General features: G+C 45.5%; 1 protein-coding gene across 4 annotated transcripts in view; it reads left to right on the top strand.

The window, feature by feature from the left end:
• Nucleotides 1-2236: 2236 nt before the first annotated feature.
• Nucleotides 2237-15038, top strand: part of LOC139559422 (triple functional domain protein-like) — a 111588-nt gene continuing 98786 nt past the window's right edge. For all 4 annotated transcript variants that reach the window (XM_071375441.1, XM_071375439.1, XM_071375440.1 and 1 more), the window contains exons 1-2: nucleotides 2237-2523; nucleotides 13481-13531. In XM_071375441.1, coding sequence (XP_071231542.1) covers nucleotides 2454-2523; nucleotides 13481-13531 — 121 coding nt within the window. In that variant the 5' untranslated portion in view covers nucleotides 2237-2453. The remainder of the gene's footprint in view (nucleotides 2524-13480; nucleotides 13532-15038) is intronic.

The raw sequence follows: 15038 nt of genomic DNA, 5'->3' as shown, positions 1-15038 counted from the left end.
TGGTGAGGGTAGGTAACAACATCTCCACCCCGCTGATCCTCAACACTGGGGCCCCACAAGGGTGCGTTCTGAGCCCTCTCCTGTACTCCCTGTTCACCCACGACTGCGTGGCCATGCACGCCTCCAACTCAATCATCAAGTTTGCGGATGACACTACAGTGGTAGGCTTGATCACCAACAACGACGAGACGGCCTACAGGGAGGAGGTGAGGGCCCTCGGAGTGTGGTGTCAGGAAAATAACCTCATACTCAACGTCAACAAAACAAAGGAGATGATTGTGGACTTCAGGAAACAGCAGAGGGAGCACCCCCCTATCCACATCGACGGGTCAGTAGTGGAGAAGGTGGAAAGTTTTAAGTTCCTCGGTGTACACATCACGGACAAACTGAACTGGTCCACCCACACAGACAGCGTTGTGAAGAAGGCGCAGCAGCGCCTCTTCAACCTCAGGAGGCTGAAGAAATTCGGCTTGTCACCAAAAGCACTCACAAACTTCTACAGATGCACAATCGAGAGCATCCTGTCGGGCTGTATCACCGCCTGGTACGGCAACTGCTCCGCCCACAACCGTAAGGCTCTCCAGAGGGTAGTGAGGTCTGCAGAACGCATCACCAGGGGCAAACTACCTGCCCTCCAGGACACCTACACCACCCGATGTCACAGGAAGGCCATAAAGATCATCAAGGACAACAACCACCCAAGCCACTGCCTGTTCACCCCGCTATCATCCAGAAGGCGAGGTCAGTACAGGTGCATCAAAGCAGGGACCGAGAGACTGAAAAACAGCTTCTATCTCAAGGCCATCAGACTGTTAAACAGCCACCACTAACATTTAGCGGCCGCTGCCAACATACTGACTCAACTCCAGCCACTTTAAAAATGGGAATTGATGGAAATTATGTAAAAATGTACCACTAGCCACTTTAAGCAATGCCACTTAATACAATGTTTACATACCCTACATTACCCATCTCATATGTATATATACTGTACTCTATATCATCTACTGCATCTTGCCATCTTTATGCAATACATGTACCACTAGCCACTTTAAACTATGCCACTTTATGTTTACATACCCTACAGTACTCATCTCATATGTATATACCGTACTCTATACCATCTACTGCATCTGCCATGCCGTTCTGTACCACCACTCATCCATATATCTTTATGTACATATTCTTTATCCCTTACACTTGTGTGTGTGTGTAAGGTAGTAGTGTGGAATTGTTAGGTTAGATTACTGTTGGTTATTACTGCATTGTCGGAACTAGAAGCACAAGCATTTCGCTACACTCGCATTAACATCTGCTAACCATGTGTATGTGACTAATAAAATTTGATTTGATTTGATTTGAATACTTATTGATTCAAGACATTTCAGTGTTTCATTTATAATTCATTTGTAAAAAATATATATATAAACATAATTCCACTTTGACATTATGGGGTATTGTGTGTAGGCCAGTGACAAAAAAACTAAATTTAATACATTTTAAATTCATACTGTAACACAACAAAATGTGGAAAATGTCAAGGGGTGTGCATACTTTCTGAAGGCTCTGTATATAGGATGAGCCATGACTATAATGCAGTATGAAGTGGGTAAAACAGTATGTAAACATTATTAAAGTAACTAGTGTTCAAAGACCATGTTCATAGGGCAGCAGTCTCTAAGGTGACGGGTTGAGTACCAGGTGGTTACCGGTACGTAACAGTGACTAAGGTACTGGGCGGGGCCGGCTAGTGGTTACTGTTTAACAGTCTGATGGCCTGGAGATAGAATCTCACCCTAAACAAATCCTGCAGAGTAGGCTAGTTAAAGTAGACTTATGATATTCTTGTAGTTGTCTGTATAGGGTCTTCAGTAGGCCTATCCAATGACTATTGGTTAGGCTACACACTGACCAAATCCGAATTAGTTTATTCTGCAACCTAACATTTGTATTTGAGAGAATCAGATCAACAACCAACACATGCATTAATTCGTGTCCTAACATGATATCGAAAACACTGTGTATATGCAATATTCATGTTTACCTTGTAGGCCAATCTGCACAGTGCACACTGATTTAAAAAGGCACAAATCGCTGTCATACTCATTAATGATTCACAGACACTGCAGTTGTCGCGGGTCAACCCGATCGCCCGTCCTCTGTCTGCACGTTTCCGAAGGCTCTCGGAGATTCACCGAACATAGACCCATCCCTTCCCGAATCCCGTGCCCCTCCTCCTCCACTCCACAACGACTCTCCTTTCGACTCGGAGGAGGAACTCCGCGGCCGCCCAGCTGTGCATTTGTAGCTATTACCCAAGATGGAGGTTTGCTGATGGCAGTAGCATCTAGGAGCGATCCTGCCCGTCGCTTTCCGAAAGCGAACAGATTTTTATCTTGATAACGTTGGCAGGAATTACTCCACCGCATTGGGAATTTAGTTGGGCCACCATCATGAGCTCTGGGGAAGGAGCAGAGGAGACGTCAAAGGACGCGGCCGATATAGCGGCGTTCTTTAAATCTGGTAAGCCCGAAAACGAACACGCCTGGGAGAGCAAAAGAGCCGCCCTTTTAAGTCGATATGGAGGGACATTGTTCCCGATTGAGCACTGTATTTTCGGGATCGGTGGGGTGGGGGGAGGATTTCAACTAAACATTCTCCCAGGTGTTGTTGCTCATTTGTAGAAGCAACAATGGATCACAGCAACAGTGGCTGTTATGCAGAATTAATGGTGTGAGAGATGTCGTGCATTTGTTACGCACTCATTATAATGTAACTAACCATGTCATCCAGGTAGGATACCTCGCGACTCCGGTAGCAGCCCCACTCCCCACAGTCGACAGACACATGCCAACTCACGTTTGATTAGCTTTATAACCGACTGCACGCCGACATTAGCTAACTAACCATCGTGCTTACGTTTGACGTATGCAAAGAAAACACATTAAATACATAGTTAAGATATTTACTACAATTTACCTTTATAAAAATAGCTAAATCACAACGACAGGTGCGCGAGCGATCAAGCTAGCTAGCCAGCTAATTAGATAGCCAATGGACTGGGACATCAAACAGCTCACTATCGGATTGCTAGCTAATGTTAGATAGATTTCATGGAAAAAGCTCAACGCTAGAGTTGATTGTTAAGTAAAACATGTAACGTACTAATCGTTTCCGTGCTGTTAAAATAGGACACAATCCGAGCGTGCTAGCTATGTAAACAATACCGTGGCGTGGCATGCATTCTTGCTCTCTGGACTGTGGTAAGGGCAGCTAGCTAGATGGCTAACTGTAAGGTTCCCCTATGGCTCTAAGGCATATGATGCATGCACTTGATTGTGATTTACTTTACGATGCATAAATCAGTTCAGATAAGACTATTTTCTAAATTAGTAACGTTAGTGACTGCACAATGTGTGAATGCAAAAGATGATCATAGCAATTGTCTTGGCTAACGTTAGTCATGCTAGCTAGCTGGCTGAGCGATGTGCAATCATAATTTCTGGGCCTATCCTGATTCAGTAGATGTATAACATTACTATCTCGTTAACTCGTACGTGGATATGGAGGCTCCAGGTCTGACATTCTTCCATTTCTATTCCATTATCCCATTTCTTAATTCGAGACTTCAGTCGATGATTTCTGTGCCTTGAATAATGAGCTAATTTTGACTCAAGGTTATCATCAGGTGTAGGTAGCAATGTTTTATTCCTAGTATGATTTTGATACAACCGTCATATGCTGAAAATGTAACTTAGTTATTCTTATCATTATAGCTGGATAGGGTTCAATCTTTTGGTGGGAGGTGCTAAACCCCCATTATCAAATCAATTAATTAGATCAATCAAATGGTGGCAATTGGGTTGATTGGAGGGTGACATTAACCCTGTGTGTGTGTTTGACGGCTTCACTGGTCAGTCTAAACCTCATTGAAGGAGAAGATGAGAGGAAGCAACTGTAGACTGTTGAGACGCAGCCTTTGACTCCAGTCTGGCTGTATCTATAGATAATAACCCACATGAGAAGTGCTGTATGTGCATTATGGCTGCAGTTAGTTCTTCTGTGATGATGGCTCCAGTCATCCTGCTCTGAGGGAAATCTCTTAAACACTAAAATTCAAATCTGTACCTCGAAGCCAGTTCCATTGCTTTTATCATTCTTACCCTCTAATGGGGGACTTATTTATACATGAGAAAACCAGGAGTAGTCCGGACCTCATAGGGTAAGATTGGATTGCCCTCGTAATAGACAGTCCCAGTCTACAACCACACCCCATTTTAACCACTAGACTAACCCTTAACCAATATCCAAACATTTACCCAAACCCTTCCCCCTATTTTTATCTCAGTTGTAGTAACTTCCTTATTGGTTCAAATGTTCATTTTGGGATCATGTTCCTTTGGCTTTTCCTCTGTCCCATGTGTTTTGGCTCTCTCCAGTAGAAGTTACCTGTAGGCACAGATCTAAGATCAGCTTACCTTCCCTAAAGCTTTCCCCAACTTTTAGAGGACAAAACTCTAAACCGACCTTATATCAGTCTCTAGTTTCATCCTTTGTAGCTGGATTGTTCTGGGTTATTATTATGGGGTGTCATTGCAGGGTTTTGACACCCTTGCGAGAGTGCTTGGTAACCAGCAGAGCTGTGCCCTGTTATCACTGCAGGCAACAAAGCTCTGATTGACAGCTGAGCTCAGGTTGAGTCGTGCGTCTGTGTTTGTTTGTGTGTGTGCGTCTCTGTAGGTCTGTTGGTGTTTGTGTGTGAGTGTGCATGCATGCACATTGGAGCTGGAGTAGACTCAAGCCATCTCACTCTACAGTCCTCTCTGCCATCATCTCTGTAATCAAAAAGCTCTGTCTCACTGCAGAATTAGGCATTCTTCAAACATCACATTTCAATTTCAGAATGTTTTTGTTGCTTCTGCTGCTCTATCGTATGCTAAAAAAATATGCTAATCTAGAGTCATGGGATTACGCCCATCTGGCACCCCAGTCCACCCCATCTGGCACCCCAGTCCACCCCATCTGGCACCCCAGTCCACCCCATCTGGCACCCCAGTCCACCCCATCTGGCACCCCAGTCCACCCCATCTGGCACCCCAGTCCACCCCACCTGGCACCCCAGTCCACCCCACCTGGCACCCCAGTCCACCCACCTGGCACCCCAGTCCACCCACCTGGCATCCCAGTCCACCCACCTGGCACCCCAGTCCACCCCACCTGGCACCCCAGTCCACCCCACCTGGCACCCCAGTCCACCCCACCTGGCACCCCAGTCCACCCCGTCTGGCACCCCAGTCCACCCCGTCTGGCACCCCAGTCCACCCCGTCTGGCACCCCAGTCCACCCCGTCTGGCACCCCAGTCCACCCCACCTGGCACCCCAGTCCACCCCGTCTGGCACCCCAGACCACCCCGTCTGGCACCCCAGTCCACCCCACCTGGCACCCCAGTCCACCCCACCTGGCACCCCAGTCCACCCCACCTGGCACCCCAGTCCACCCCACCTGGCACCCCAGTCCACCCCACCTGGCACCCCAGTCCACCCCACCTGGCACCCCAGTCCACCCCACCTGGCACCCCAGTCCACCCCACCTGGCACCCCAGTCCACCCCACCTGGCACCCCAGTCCACCCCACCTGGCACCCCAGTCCACCCCACCTGGCACCCCAGTCCACCCCACCTGGCACCCCAGTCCACCCCATCTGGCACCCCAGTCCACCCCATCTGGCACCCCAGTCCACCTCAGTCCACGCCATTGCAAAACCCAAGGCTACTTGATGGTAATGGAACTCACTATTGCCCCCCAGTGGCCAGTTGAAGGCTATTCCCAACGTCCTAAGGACATGGATAGATAGACCAGGTCCCCAGTGTCTGGTCTGGAGCGTGAAGTCACAAGCTCTGCTGGTCGGCTACTGCGTCGCAACCTAGCGGTGCCAAAAGCTCTGGTCTGCCCTAGAAAGCCTATGTAAATTGCGATCGCCAGAAACGGTCTCCTCCAAAAATGTTGACGTCCATTTTGGACTCTAAAATTCGTTTCTTAGGATCCTGTTCGATCCCCATGGTGAATTTTTTAAAAGTTCGCTACAAATCGAGATATAGAATTAAATAGTGATCCATTCTTACAACTACATTTGTCGTCACACAGGACCACGTGCTGACACAGACCAATCATGGGCCGGCAGGCTACGAGGAGGCTCGCACCCTCATGCAGGCTCTTTGCGCGTGTCTCTCAGGCAGGATTAAAACAACGACATCGAACATGATCCGTTGCGAGTTACGGCCACTTTCACCATGATCCACAGGTGCCATTCAGCAGCATCCAGCCATATGAAGCGCTTCAAATACTTCCTGCTTCATGTACCATCTGAAGTTTTTCCATAAGAATACGTGGATGATATCCGCACTATCACTATCTACTGGTTTTAATGTCTATGGGATCGACGTCCAATTTTGAGGTCAATTTTGAACGATCTCTCTTCTGTAATACGCAGTGATACTAGCATCAACACTACGGGACCAATATCTCTAGCGACGTGGAACAAGGAATTGTGTACTATCTGAGTTAATAATAATAATAATAGGCATACACTCAAGCTTTCTCCCTCGAAGATCAACGTTGCTGTATACTATAGGCTAGACTATAGTTGTTAGTTTGAGGGTTTATACTCCATCACTTTCCCCTGTATAACACCTAGCCATGTTAGAACACGTACAGGTTTAGCACCTACCTGCCTAGCCATATTTGTCTCCTTCTAGGTTTGTCTCGCTAATTTCTGTCTGAATCCCCCCTCCCTTACTTTTACTCTCTCTCATTCTGTCTCTCTTGTTGTCTTACTCTTGTTCTGTCGCTCATTTCTGTCTGAATCCCCCCTCCCTTACTTTTACTCTCTCTCATTCTGTCTCTCTTGTTGTCTTACTCTTGTTCTGTCGCTCATTTCTGTCTGAATCCCCCCCTCCCTTACTTTTACTCTCTCTCATTCTGTCTCTCTTGTTGTCTTACTCTTGTTCTGTCGCTCATTTCTGTCTGAATCCCCCCTCCCTTACTTTTACTCTCTCTCATTCTGTCTCTCTTGTTGTCTTACTCTTGTTCTGTCGCTCATTTCTGTCTGAATCCCCCCTCCCTTACTTTTACTCTCTCTCATTCTGTCTCTCTTGTTGTCTTACTCTTGTTCTGTCGCTCATTTCTGTCTGAATCCCCCCTCCCTTACTTTTACTCTCTCTCATTCTGTCTCTTTTATCGCCCCTCGCTTCCTTTTCCTTGTTACAGACATTGTGAGGATCCAGACTTCTGTGTAAAAAAACTCAGCCGTTCCGGACTTTTGTTCGTGATCGTTGTACAAGAATGTGTGAAGGAAAATAGTTATTGTTGATCTGTGAATAAATGAGCTCAGCACACTCACTTACCTTTAAACACTGAGCTATATGAGCAAAGCTGCAACCAGGACTATGAGATGTCTCATAACTACATAACTAGGCCTATCTATGGCTATACCTATAACTTGATTATAACATGGCAGGGCGACTATAATATGATTAACAACAGTTGTATAATTCACCAATTACCGTATTTAGCCCATAACACGTTATATGGTCATGACATGATTATAACTTAACTAACTATCCTTTCTCTCTCTCTCTGCCTTTCTCTCTCTTTCTCTCCCTCTTTTCTGTCTTTCTTTCCCTTTTCTCTCGCTTTCTGTCTCTCCCATCTCGCTCTTTCCAGCGTGAGAGACTGAGCCAGAGCTCACATTCTCCCCAAGCCCACACCAATTAACAATCACGCCAGAGAAGTTAGTGAACGAGAAAGAGAGAGCGAAAGAAAGAGTGAAAGTGGGATGACCTCCTTTTGAACACATGGAGGGGTGAGAGAAAGAAGGTCTGTGTGTGTGTGATACCAGTATGTGTGTGCGATGCTAGTTTAGCACAGTGGTTCCCGACAAGTATCCACAGGGGGTACTTGAGACGACCAATGAGACCATAGGCCTACTGGTAAAATGCACATGAGGGGGTACTTCAGGGCTACTCCAGGCAGAGCAACATTCAGTTGGTGGTACAATATGAATGATGCTACACAAAAATCTAATGGAATGTATTGGTTGCTTGATTGATAGATTGATGAACAGAGGACTTGAAATACAATGACTCCTGCCTGCATGTTAATATCCTGAGAGGATCCAGACCTGCTTCTGTAGATCATATTGTCTCTGCTTAATCAGGACTGTACACTCCCAGTATACATACAGGACTGTACACTCCCAGTATACATACAGGACTGTACACTCCCAGTATACATACAGGACTGTACACTCCCAGTATACATACAGGACTGTACACTCCCAGTATACATACAGGACTGTACACTCCCAGTATACATACAGGACTGTACACTCCCAGTATACATACAGGACTGTACACTCCCAGTACACATACAGGACTGTACACTCCCAGTATACATACAGGACTGTACACTCCCAGTATACATACAGGACTGTACACTCCCAGTACACATACAGGACTGTACACTCCCAGTACACATACAGGACTGTACACTCCCAGTATACATACAGGACTGTACACTCCCAGTATACATACAGGACTGTACACTCCCAGTATACATACAGGACTGTACACTCCCAGTACACATACAGGACTGTACACTCCCAGTATACATACAGGACTGTACACACCCAGTACACATACAGGACTGTACACATACAGGACTGTACACTCCCAGTACACATACAGGACTGTACACTCCCAGTATACATACAGGACTGTACACTCCCAGTATACATACAGGACTGTACACTCCCAGTATACATACAGGACTGTACACTCCCAGTATACATACAGGACTGTACACTCCCAGTATACATACAGGACTGTACACTCCCAGTATACATACAGGACTGTACACTCCCAGTACACATACAGGACTGTACACTCCCAGTACACATACAGGACTGTACACTCCCAGTACACATACAGGACTGTACACTCCCAGTATACATATAGGACTGTACACTCTCACACCTTATGGTGACACAATTGTGGGTGTTAATGTCTGTAAGCGAGGTCCGTAACACAAAAATAGAATGAATAGAACGGGCTTGGAACCTCTAATCCTGGCAATTTGTATTGTGAATTTATGGGTACACTCACAATGGCTGCCTGGTATTGTGATGCTATCATTTCCATGGTAAAGTAGCATCTTCATTCAAATGATGTTAACTGATGTGGCTGATGCAATGGAATGTATTGTTTGTAATGTCAGTTGAGTTGATGGAAAAAAACTCACAGCACCGATTGATGGGTACACTTCCTGCTTTGCTCCTATGGGTACACTCGCTATGGATAAACCTGCCAGTCCACCCGTTATGCCATCATTGACTTGAATTGGGACGCTGGTTCTATTCATTCTATTTCTATGGTCCGTATAGCTGCAGAGGGTCACGCGGCAACGTGCAGTGCAGGTATGGGACAGACATCAGCGATACCAGGGGAAAAGACTAGCGCCACACACACACAGTCCTGTTCTGTGGAAGTGCATGTGTGTCCTCTTTGATATCAGCGCTGTGATAAAAACAGGAAACATCTTTATTACTTTGGTTTTCTCTCTCTCTGCCTCAGAGGGTAGAGCTGACAACCAATATCATACATCCCTCTTCTGTGTGTGTTTGTGCGTGGAAGCAGGCATTCATTTGATTTACGTGTGTGTGTGTGTGTGTGTGTGTGTGTTAAATATAACCGTGGGGCAACTAAAGGCTGTAATCCCAGGGAATGGTTGGATTAGAGGACAGGTCAGTGTCTAATCTAATGAATTGACTCTCACTTAAATGCACTTAACACGGTTAGAGCACACACACACACACACACACACGTAAATCACTCTAATGCTGTTAGTCAGGACATGAAAGCACAACACAGGGGTACACACACTAGTGCCCTCTCTCTCTCCAGTCATGTCTCTTTACCCTCCCTCTCTTCTCCAGTCGTATCTCTTTACCATCCCTCTCTTACCCTCTCTATTTCTCTCTTCTGTCTGTGTAGGCTACCTGAAGACTAGGGGACTGAATATAGGTCACCACAACCTTACCAGGCAGAATAAGAGCATAACAGAAGTGTGTGTGTGAGTGAAGAGGAGCAGTGACTGTGGAGTGAACTCCCCTGAGCTAACACATGATGTCTCAGTGTCAGATCGTTTTACCCCTAACCTCTCCACACACACACACACACACACACACACACACACACGGTGTGTGCTGGCCACTGCACTGTCTGAACTCAGGCGTCATCTCTTAATCCTGTGACCCTCTGTATTCTGATTTCTATTTATGCCGGGTGAAATTAATTTCATCCCACTAATTAAAAAACAACAACTATCTGATAACAGCTAGTGTACCGTTCCATAAACTAAGTTTTACCTTGAGTTTTCTCTTGCTTCACCAAACATTGTATTTGTCAGACTGCTAATAAAGGTTGGTTAAAATGTGAATAATTGAACAGGGAATGACTCCAGATTGATTGGTTGGTTGCATGGAGACAGCAATATCTCTGTTGCTGCTCCTGTTTGAAAGTGACACCAGAACAAGAGAGAGGTAAAGTAGGACAAGTCCTCATGGACCATTTCTCTGTCTCTGGGTCGCTGGTGGGCTGTAAAATGCTGTCTTGCGCACTCAATTTCTCTCTGTTCTTTCTCCCTCTCTATTGCTTGGGTGATTGATAGCGGTGGTATGCTGAAATGAGAGGGCTTTAGGGAGTGACTGGTGTATGCAAGTGAGTCGCAGTGATGAGTAGCCTTGCAGAGAAGTCAAAGGGGAAACGGAGGCCTATAAAATGTGTGTGTGTTTGTCCATCCATAATGTGCTGTCTATAGCCACAGTAAAGCGAATGAGAGAGCGTGAGTATCGGAGAGAAGCTGTGTGTATCAGATGGATGGTGACACCGTCCTGAATCATACCCACTGTTTAGAAGGTCAGAGAGAGAGTTCTAGAAGGTTTTACAGGGGATTGGGCTACTCTTCTGACTTTGCTCTTAGTTCTACTTTGTCATTTCCTCTGCCTATTTCTGTGTTTGGCTGTCAGTAAATGGATGACGTAGCAGGTGGTTGGCCCTGCGCTGTTCACTTGGTGTGTGTGTGTGACAGAGGGGGGTGGATCTCATTAGATTAGCCCACTTCTGATCCTGACAAACCTCTTGGTTTCTCTCTTTGGGATCTGAGCCTAACCTCCGTGTGTGTGTGTGTGTGTGTGTGTGTGTGTGTGTGTGTGTGTGCGAGCGTACATGTGTTCTATCTCAACATGTTTTGTAGATTTTGCTTGCCTCATACTATTAGAACTGTGATGCTATACAGTTAGATAACTGTGACCGTAGAACTACTGCTGCTGGTACTGCAAGTATGTGCTGTGTGTTCATGTTTGGTCTTTTCAATATAACGTCTGTCCCGTTTGGTTCCGAATGGATACACCACTGGTGTCCAAGGTCTGAACCTGTCTTCCTGTCGTAGGGAGAAATTCCATGAGTGGAGAACACTCTAACCTTTATCCCCCTCCTCCATCCATCCCTCTGTTTTCACACCTTCCTCTATTGCTGTTGACTGTGACGTGTGTGTAAAACACTGCGATTCACTACCACCCTCATGTATCCCATCACCCAACACCCAGCAGTAAGGACACAGCATCCACAGGAAGTGTGTCAGAGAGAGCATGTGTTAAGATTAGAGGTCGACCGATTAATCGGAATGTCCGATTTAATTAGGGCCGATTTCAAGTTTTATAACAATCGGAAATCTGTATTTTTTTTATACCTTTATTTAACTAGGCAAGTCAGTTAAGAACACATTCTTATTTTCAATGACGGTCTAGGAACGGTGGGTTAACTGCCTTGTTCAGGGGCAGAACGACAGATTTTCACCTTGTCAGCTCGGGGGATCCAATCTTGCAACCTTACAGTTAACTAGTCCAACGCAATAACGACCTGCCTCTCTCTCGTTGCACTCCACAAGGAGACTGCCTGTTACGCGAATGCAGTAAGCCAAGGTAAGTTGCTAGCTAGCATTAAACTTATCTTATAAAAAAACAATCAATCATAACCACTAGTTAACTACATGCTTGATGATATTACTAGATATTATTTAGCGTGTCCTGCATTGTATATAATCTGACTGGGCATACAAGCATACAAATATCTAAGTATCTGACTGAGCGGTGGTAGGCAGAAGCAGGCGCGTAAACATTCATTCAAACAGCACTTTCGTGTGTTTTGCCAGCAGCTCTTCGTTGTGCGTCAAGCATTGCGCTGTTTATGACTTCAAGCCTATCAACTCCCGAGATGAGGCTGGTGTAACCGAAGTGAAATGGCCAGCTAGTTAGCGCGCGCTAATAGCGTTTCAAACGTCACTCGCTCTGAGCCTTCTAGTAGTTGTTCCCCATGCTCTGCATGTGTAACGCTGCTTCGATGGTGGCTGTTGTCGTTGTGTTGCTGGTTCGAGCCCAGGGAGGAGCGAGGAGAGGGACGGAAGCTATACTGTTACACTTGCAATACTAAAGTGCCTATAAGAACATCCAATAGTCAAAGGTATATGAAATACAAATGGTATAGAGAGAAATAGTCCTATAATTCCTATAATAACTACAACCTAAAACTTCTTACCTGGGAACATTGAAGACTCATGTTAAAAGGAACCACCAGCTTTCATATGTTCTCATGTTCTGAGCAAGGAACTGAAACGTTAGCTTTCTTACATAGCACATATTGCACTTACTTTCTTCTCCAACACTTTGTTTTTGCATTATTTAAACCAAATTGAACATGTTTCATTATTTACTTGAGGCTAAATTGATTTTATTGATGTATTATATTCAGTTAAAATAAGTGTTCATTCAGTATTGTTGTAATTGTCATTATAAAAAAAATAAAAAATTGTCTGATTAATCGGTATCGGCTGTTTTGGTCCTCCAATAATCGGTCGACCTCTAGTTCAGATACACACACACACACACACACACACACACACACACACACACACACAGGGAATAATGTGCTAGTGACTCGTCAAACAAAAGGTTTGTTGATGTTTACAGCATGTGTATAGTGGTGTATTGGTTAGCTAGTGCATTAGCATGTTAGCTGTCTTCCACAGGACAGGAGGGCTTCTTACTGGTAGTTAATGGATTGATTCATGCCAGGCCAGGTATGCACTCACTTGGGGTCTATTCATTAGTTCAAACTGTTGAAAAACGTTTTGCAGCAGAAAACTGTTTACAATTCAAATTTGTTTATATTGGACAAATACAGGTAGGTTCGTCCCATTTTCTTCCGTTTGGTTCCTAATGAATACACCGCTGGTGTCTCAGGTCTGAACCAGTCCCTGATAGATCTGTCCAGGCCTGGAGTTGATTAGCTTGGTAGAGACACACAGAACTGACTACCTAATAATAATCTCTCTCTTTGTCTCTTCACTTTTTCTCTCCCTCTTCCAGATGGTTCCCTCCCAAAAGAGCCCAAAGGAGACTTGTCCAGTCAGCTACCAGGTAGGATGACACGCATACACCAGCATTCTGTGTGTTCCTGTGATCTTCTACCCTCCCTTCCCCTTTCTCTCGTTTTGTTTCACTGTTTTGTCTGGGATCTACCATTGATGTCTGTCATAGCAGCATGTGTTTAGTGTGTGTGTTTTGACTGGGAGTGTTTTGACTGGGAGTGTATCTGCTGAAGTGTCCCCCTCCCCCTCATCTCTCCAGTCTTGTCTAAAACGTATTTATTTTACTTCCTTGTCTTTAGGCACGGTTATAGGTCGAGGCTATTGTTCTGAGTCATTCAGCAGTGATGTCACTGGTCTGCCCTATAAAGGGGTTAAAATATGTGATGTCTTCTAAGATCTAAAGCTTGAAACCAGTCAATCTGTTGGCCTGCTCTCTCTCTCGCTGGTCACACTGGGATAGGGAGGGGCAGGGAGGGGGAGAGGGGGATGGAGAGATAGTGTTACGTAACCCTGGTTGTGCCTTTGGTCCCTGACAGACATATGTTCAGTATGAGGGGCTAGGGTGGGCTGTTTCTCTCTTTCTCTCTCTCTTCTCATCCCTCCAGGTCATTGGGGTAACCCTGGCCTGTGTCTCAGTCTCTTACTCTACCCTGTTATTAGAAGTCTGGTCGAATGGAGAGAATGAGACGGGGAGCGATGGCGAGATTCAACTGGCAACTGACATTCTGGGGAAAACGGGATGGTCAGAGGGAGAGAGAAGAAATAGGGGAGAAAGAGAGGGAGTGAGAAGTAAGCAGGGAAAAGAGAGCCTAGGACGGACCGGTGGAAAGTTTTTAAATCTATTATCAATGCTGGTCACTAGCACAGATGGGCAATTATTATTTGTATTTTTAATATATTTTTTGTGTGTGTGTGTGTCAGCTGTACCCACAGTGAGGGCATTGTTAAAGTGCTGCAGCTGTGGCTGATCAGACTGGCCATCAGCCAATAAGATCGCCCCCTCAGTCTCCCGAGCCAATAGGATCACCCCCTCTGTTTCACCGACCAATCAAATCTCCGTGGGGCTGGGAGTTGGGAGAATCGGATGTCAATCAAAGTTACCAAACTAGGCTAATGGGGGGTAGAGTAGCTGGCAACAAGACTGAGAGAGAGAAAGACAGAAAAAGAGAGCGAGAGTGTGAGAGTGCATTGTGTCTAGTAAATAATTACTAACAACAATCTGGTTGATGAACTAGTAGAGAAAACGGTGGAGGGAGGGAGAGCTTGAGAATGCTTAAGCCCTGAAAAACTGAAAGCCATAATGGGGAGAGGGAGAGGGGGAGAGAGAGACTCTCTCTCGTGACAATCCTCTCCGTCAGGACGTAGTGACACCTGCATCTATCTCACACACAGAGATTCACATTCCAGACTCTCTCTCAATTCGAAAGACTTTATTGGCTTGGAAAGTGTTGGCACACATTGCCATAGCAAACATATAGACACATGTCAAATCAATGATAACGCAGATGGATAATAGTAAAAATGATAAGACTCAATGAGTAATAACATTTAACAGG

The sequence above is a fragment of the Salvelinus alpinus genome, chromosome 29 (genome assembly GCF_045679555.1).
Source record: "Salvelinus alpinus chromosome 29, SLU_Salpinus.1, whole genome shotgun sequence".
NCBI lineage: Eukaryota > Metazoa > Chordata > Actinopteri > Salmoniformes > Salmonidae > Salvelinus > Salvelinus alpinus.
The sequence above is the reverse complement of the archived record's forward strand: the minus strand, read 5'-3'. Positions and strand labels throughout refer to the sequence as shown.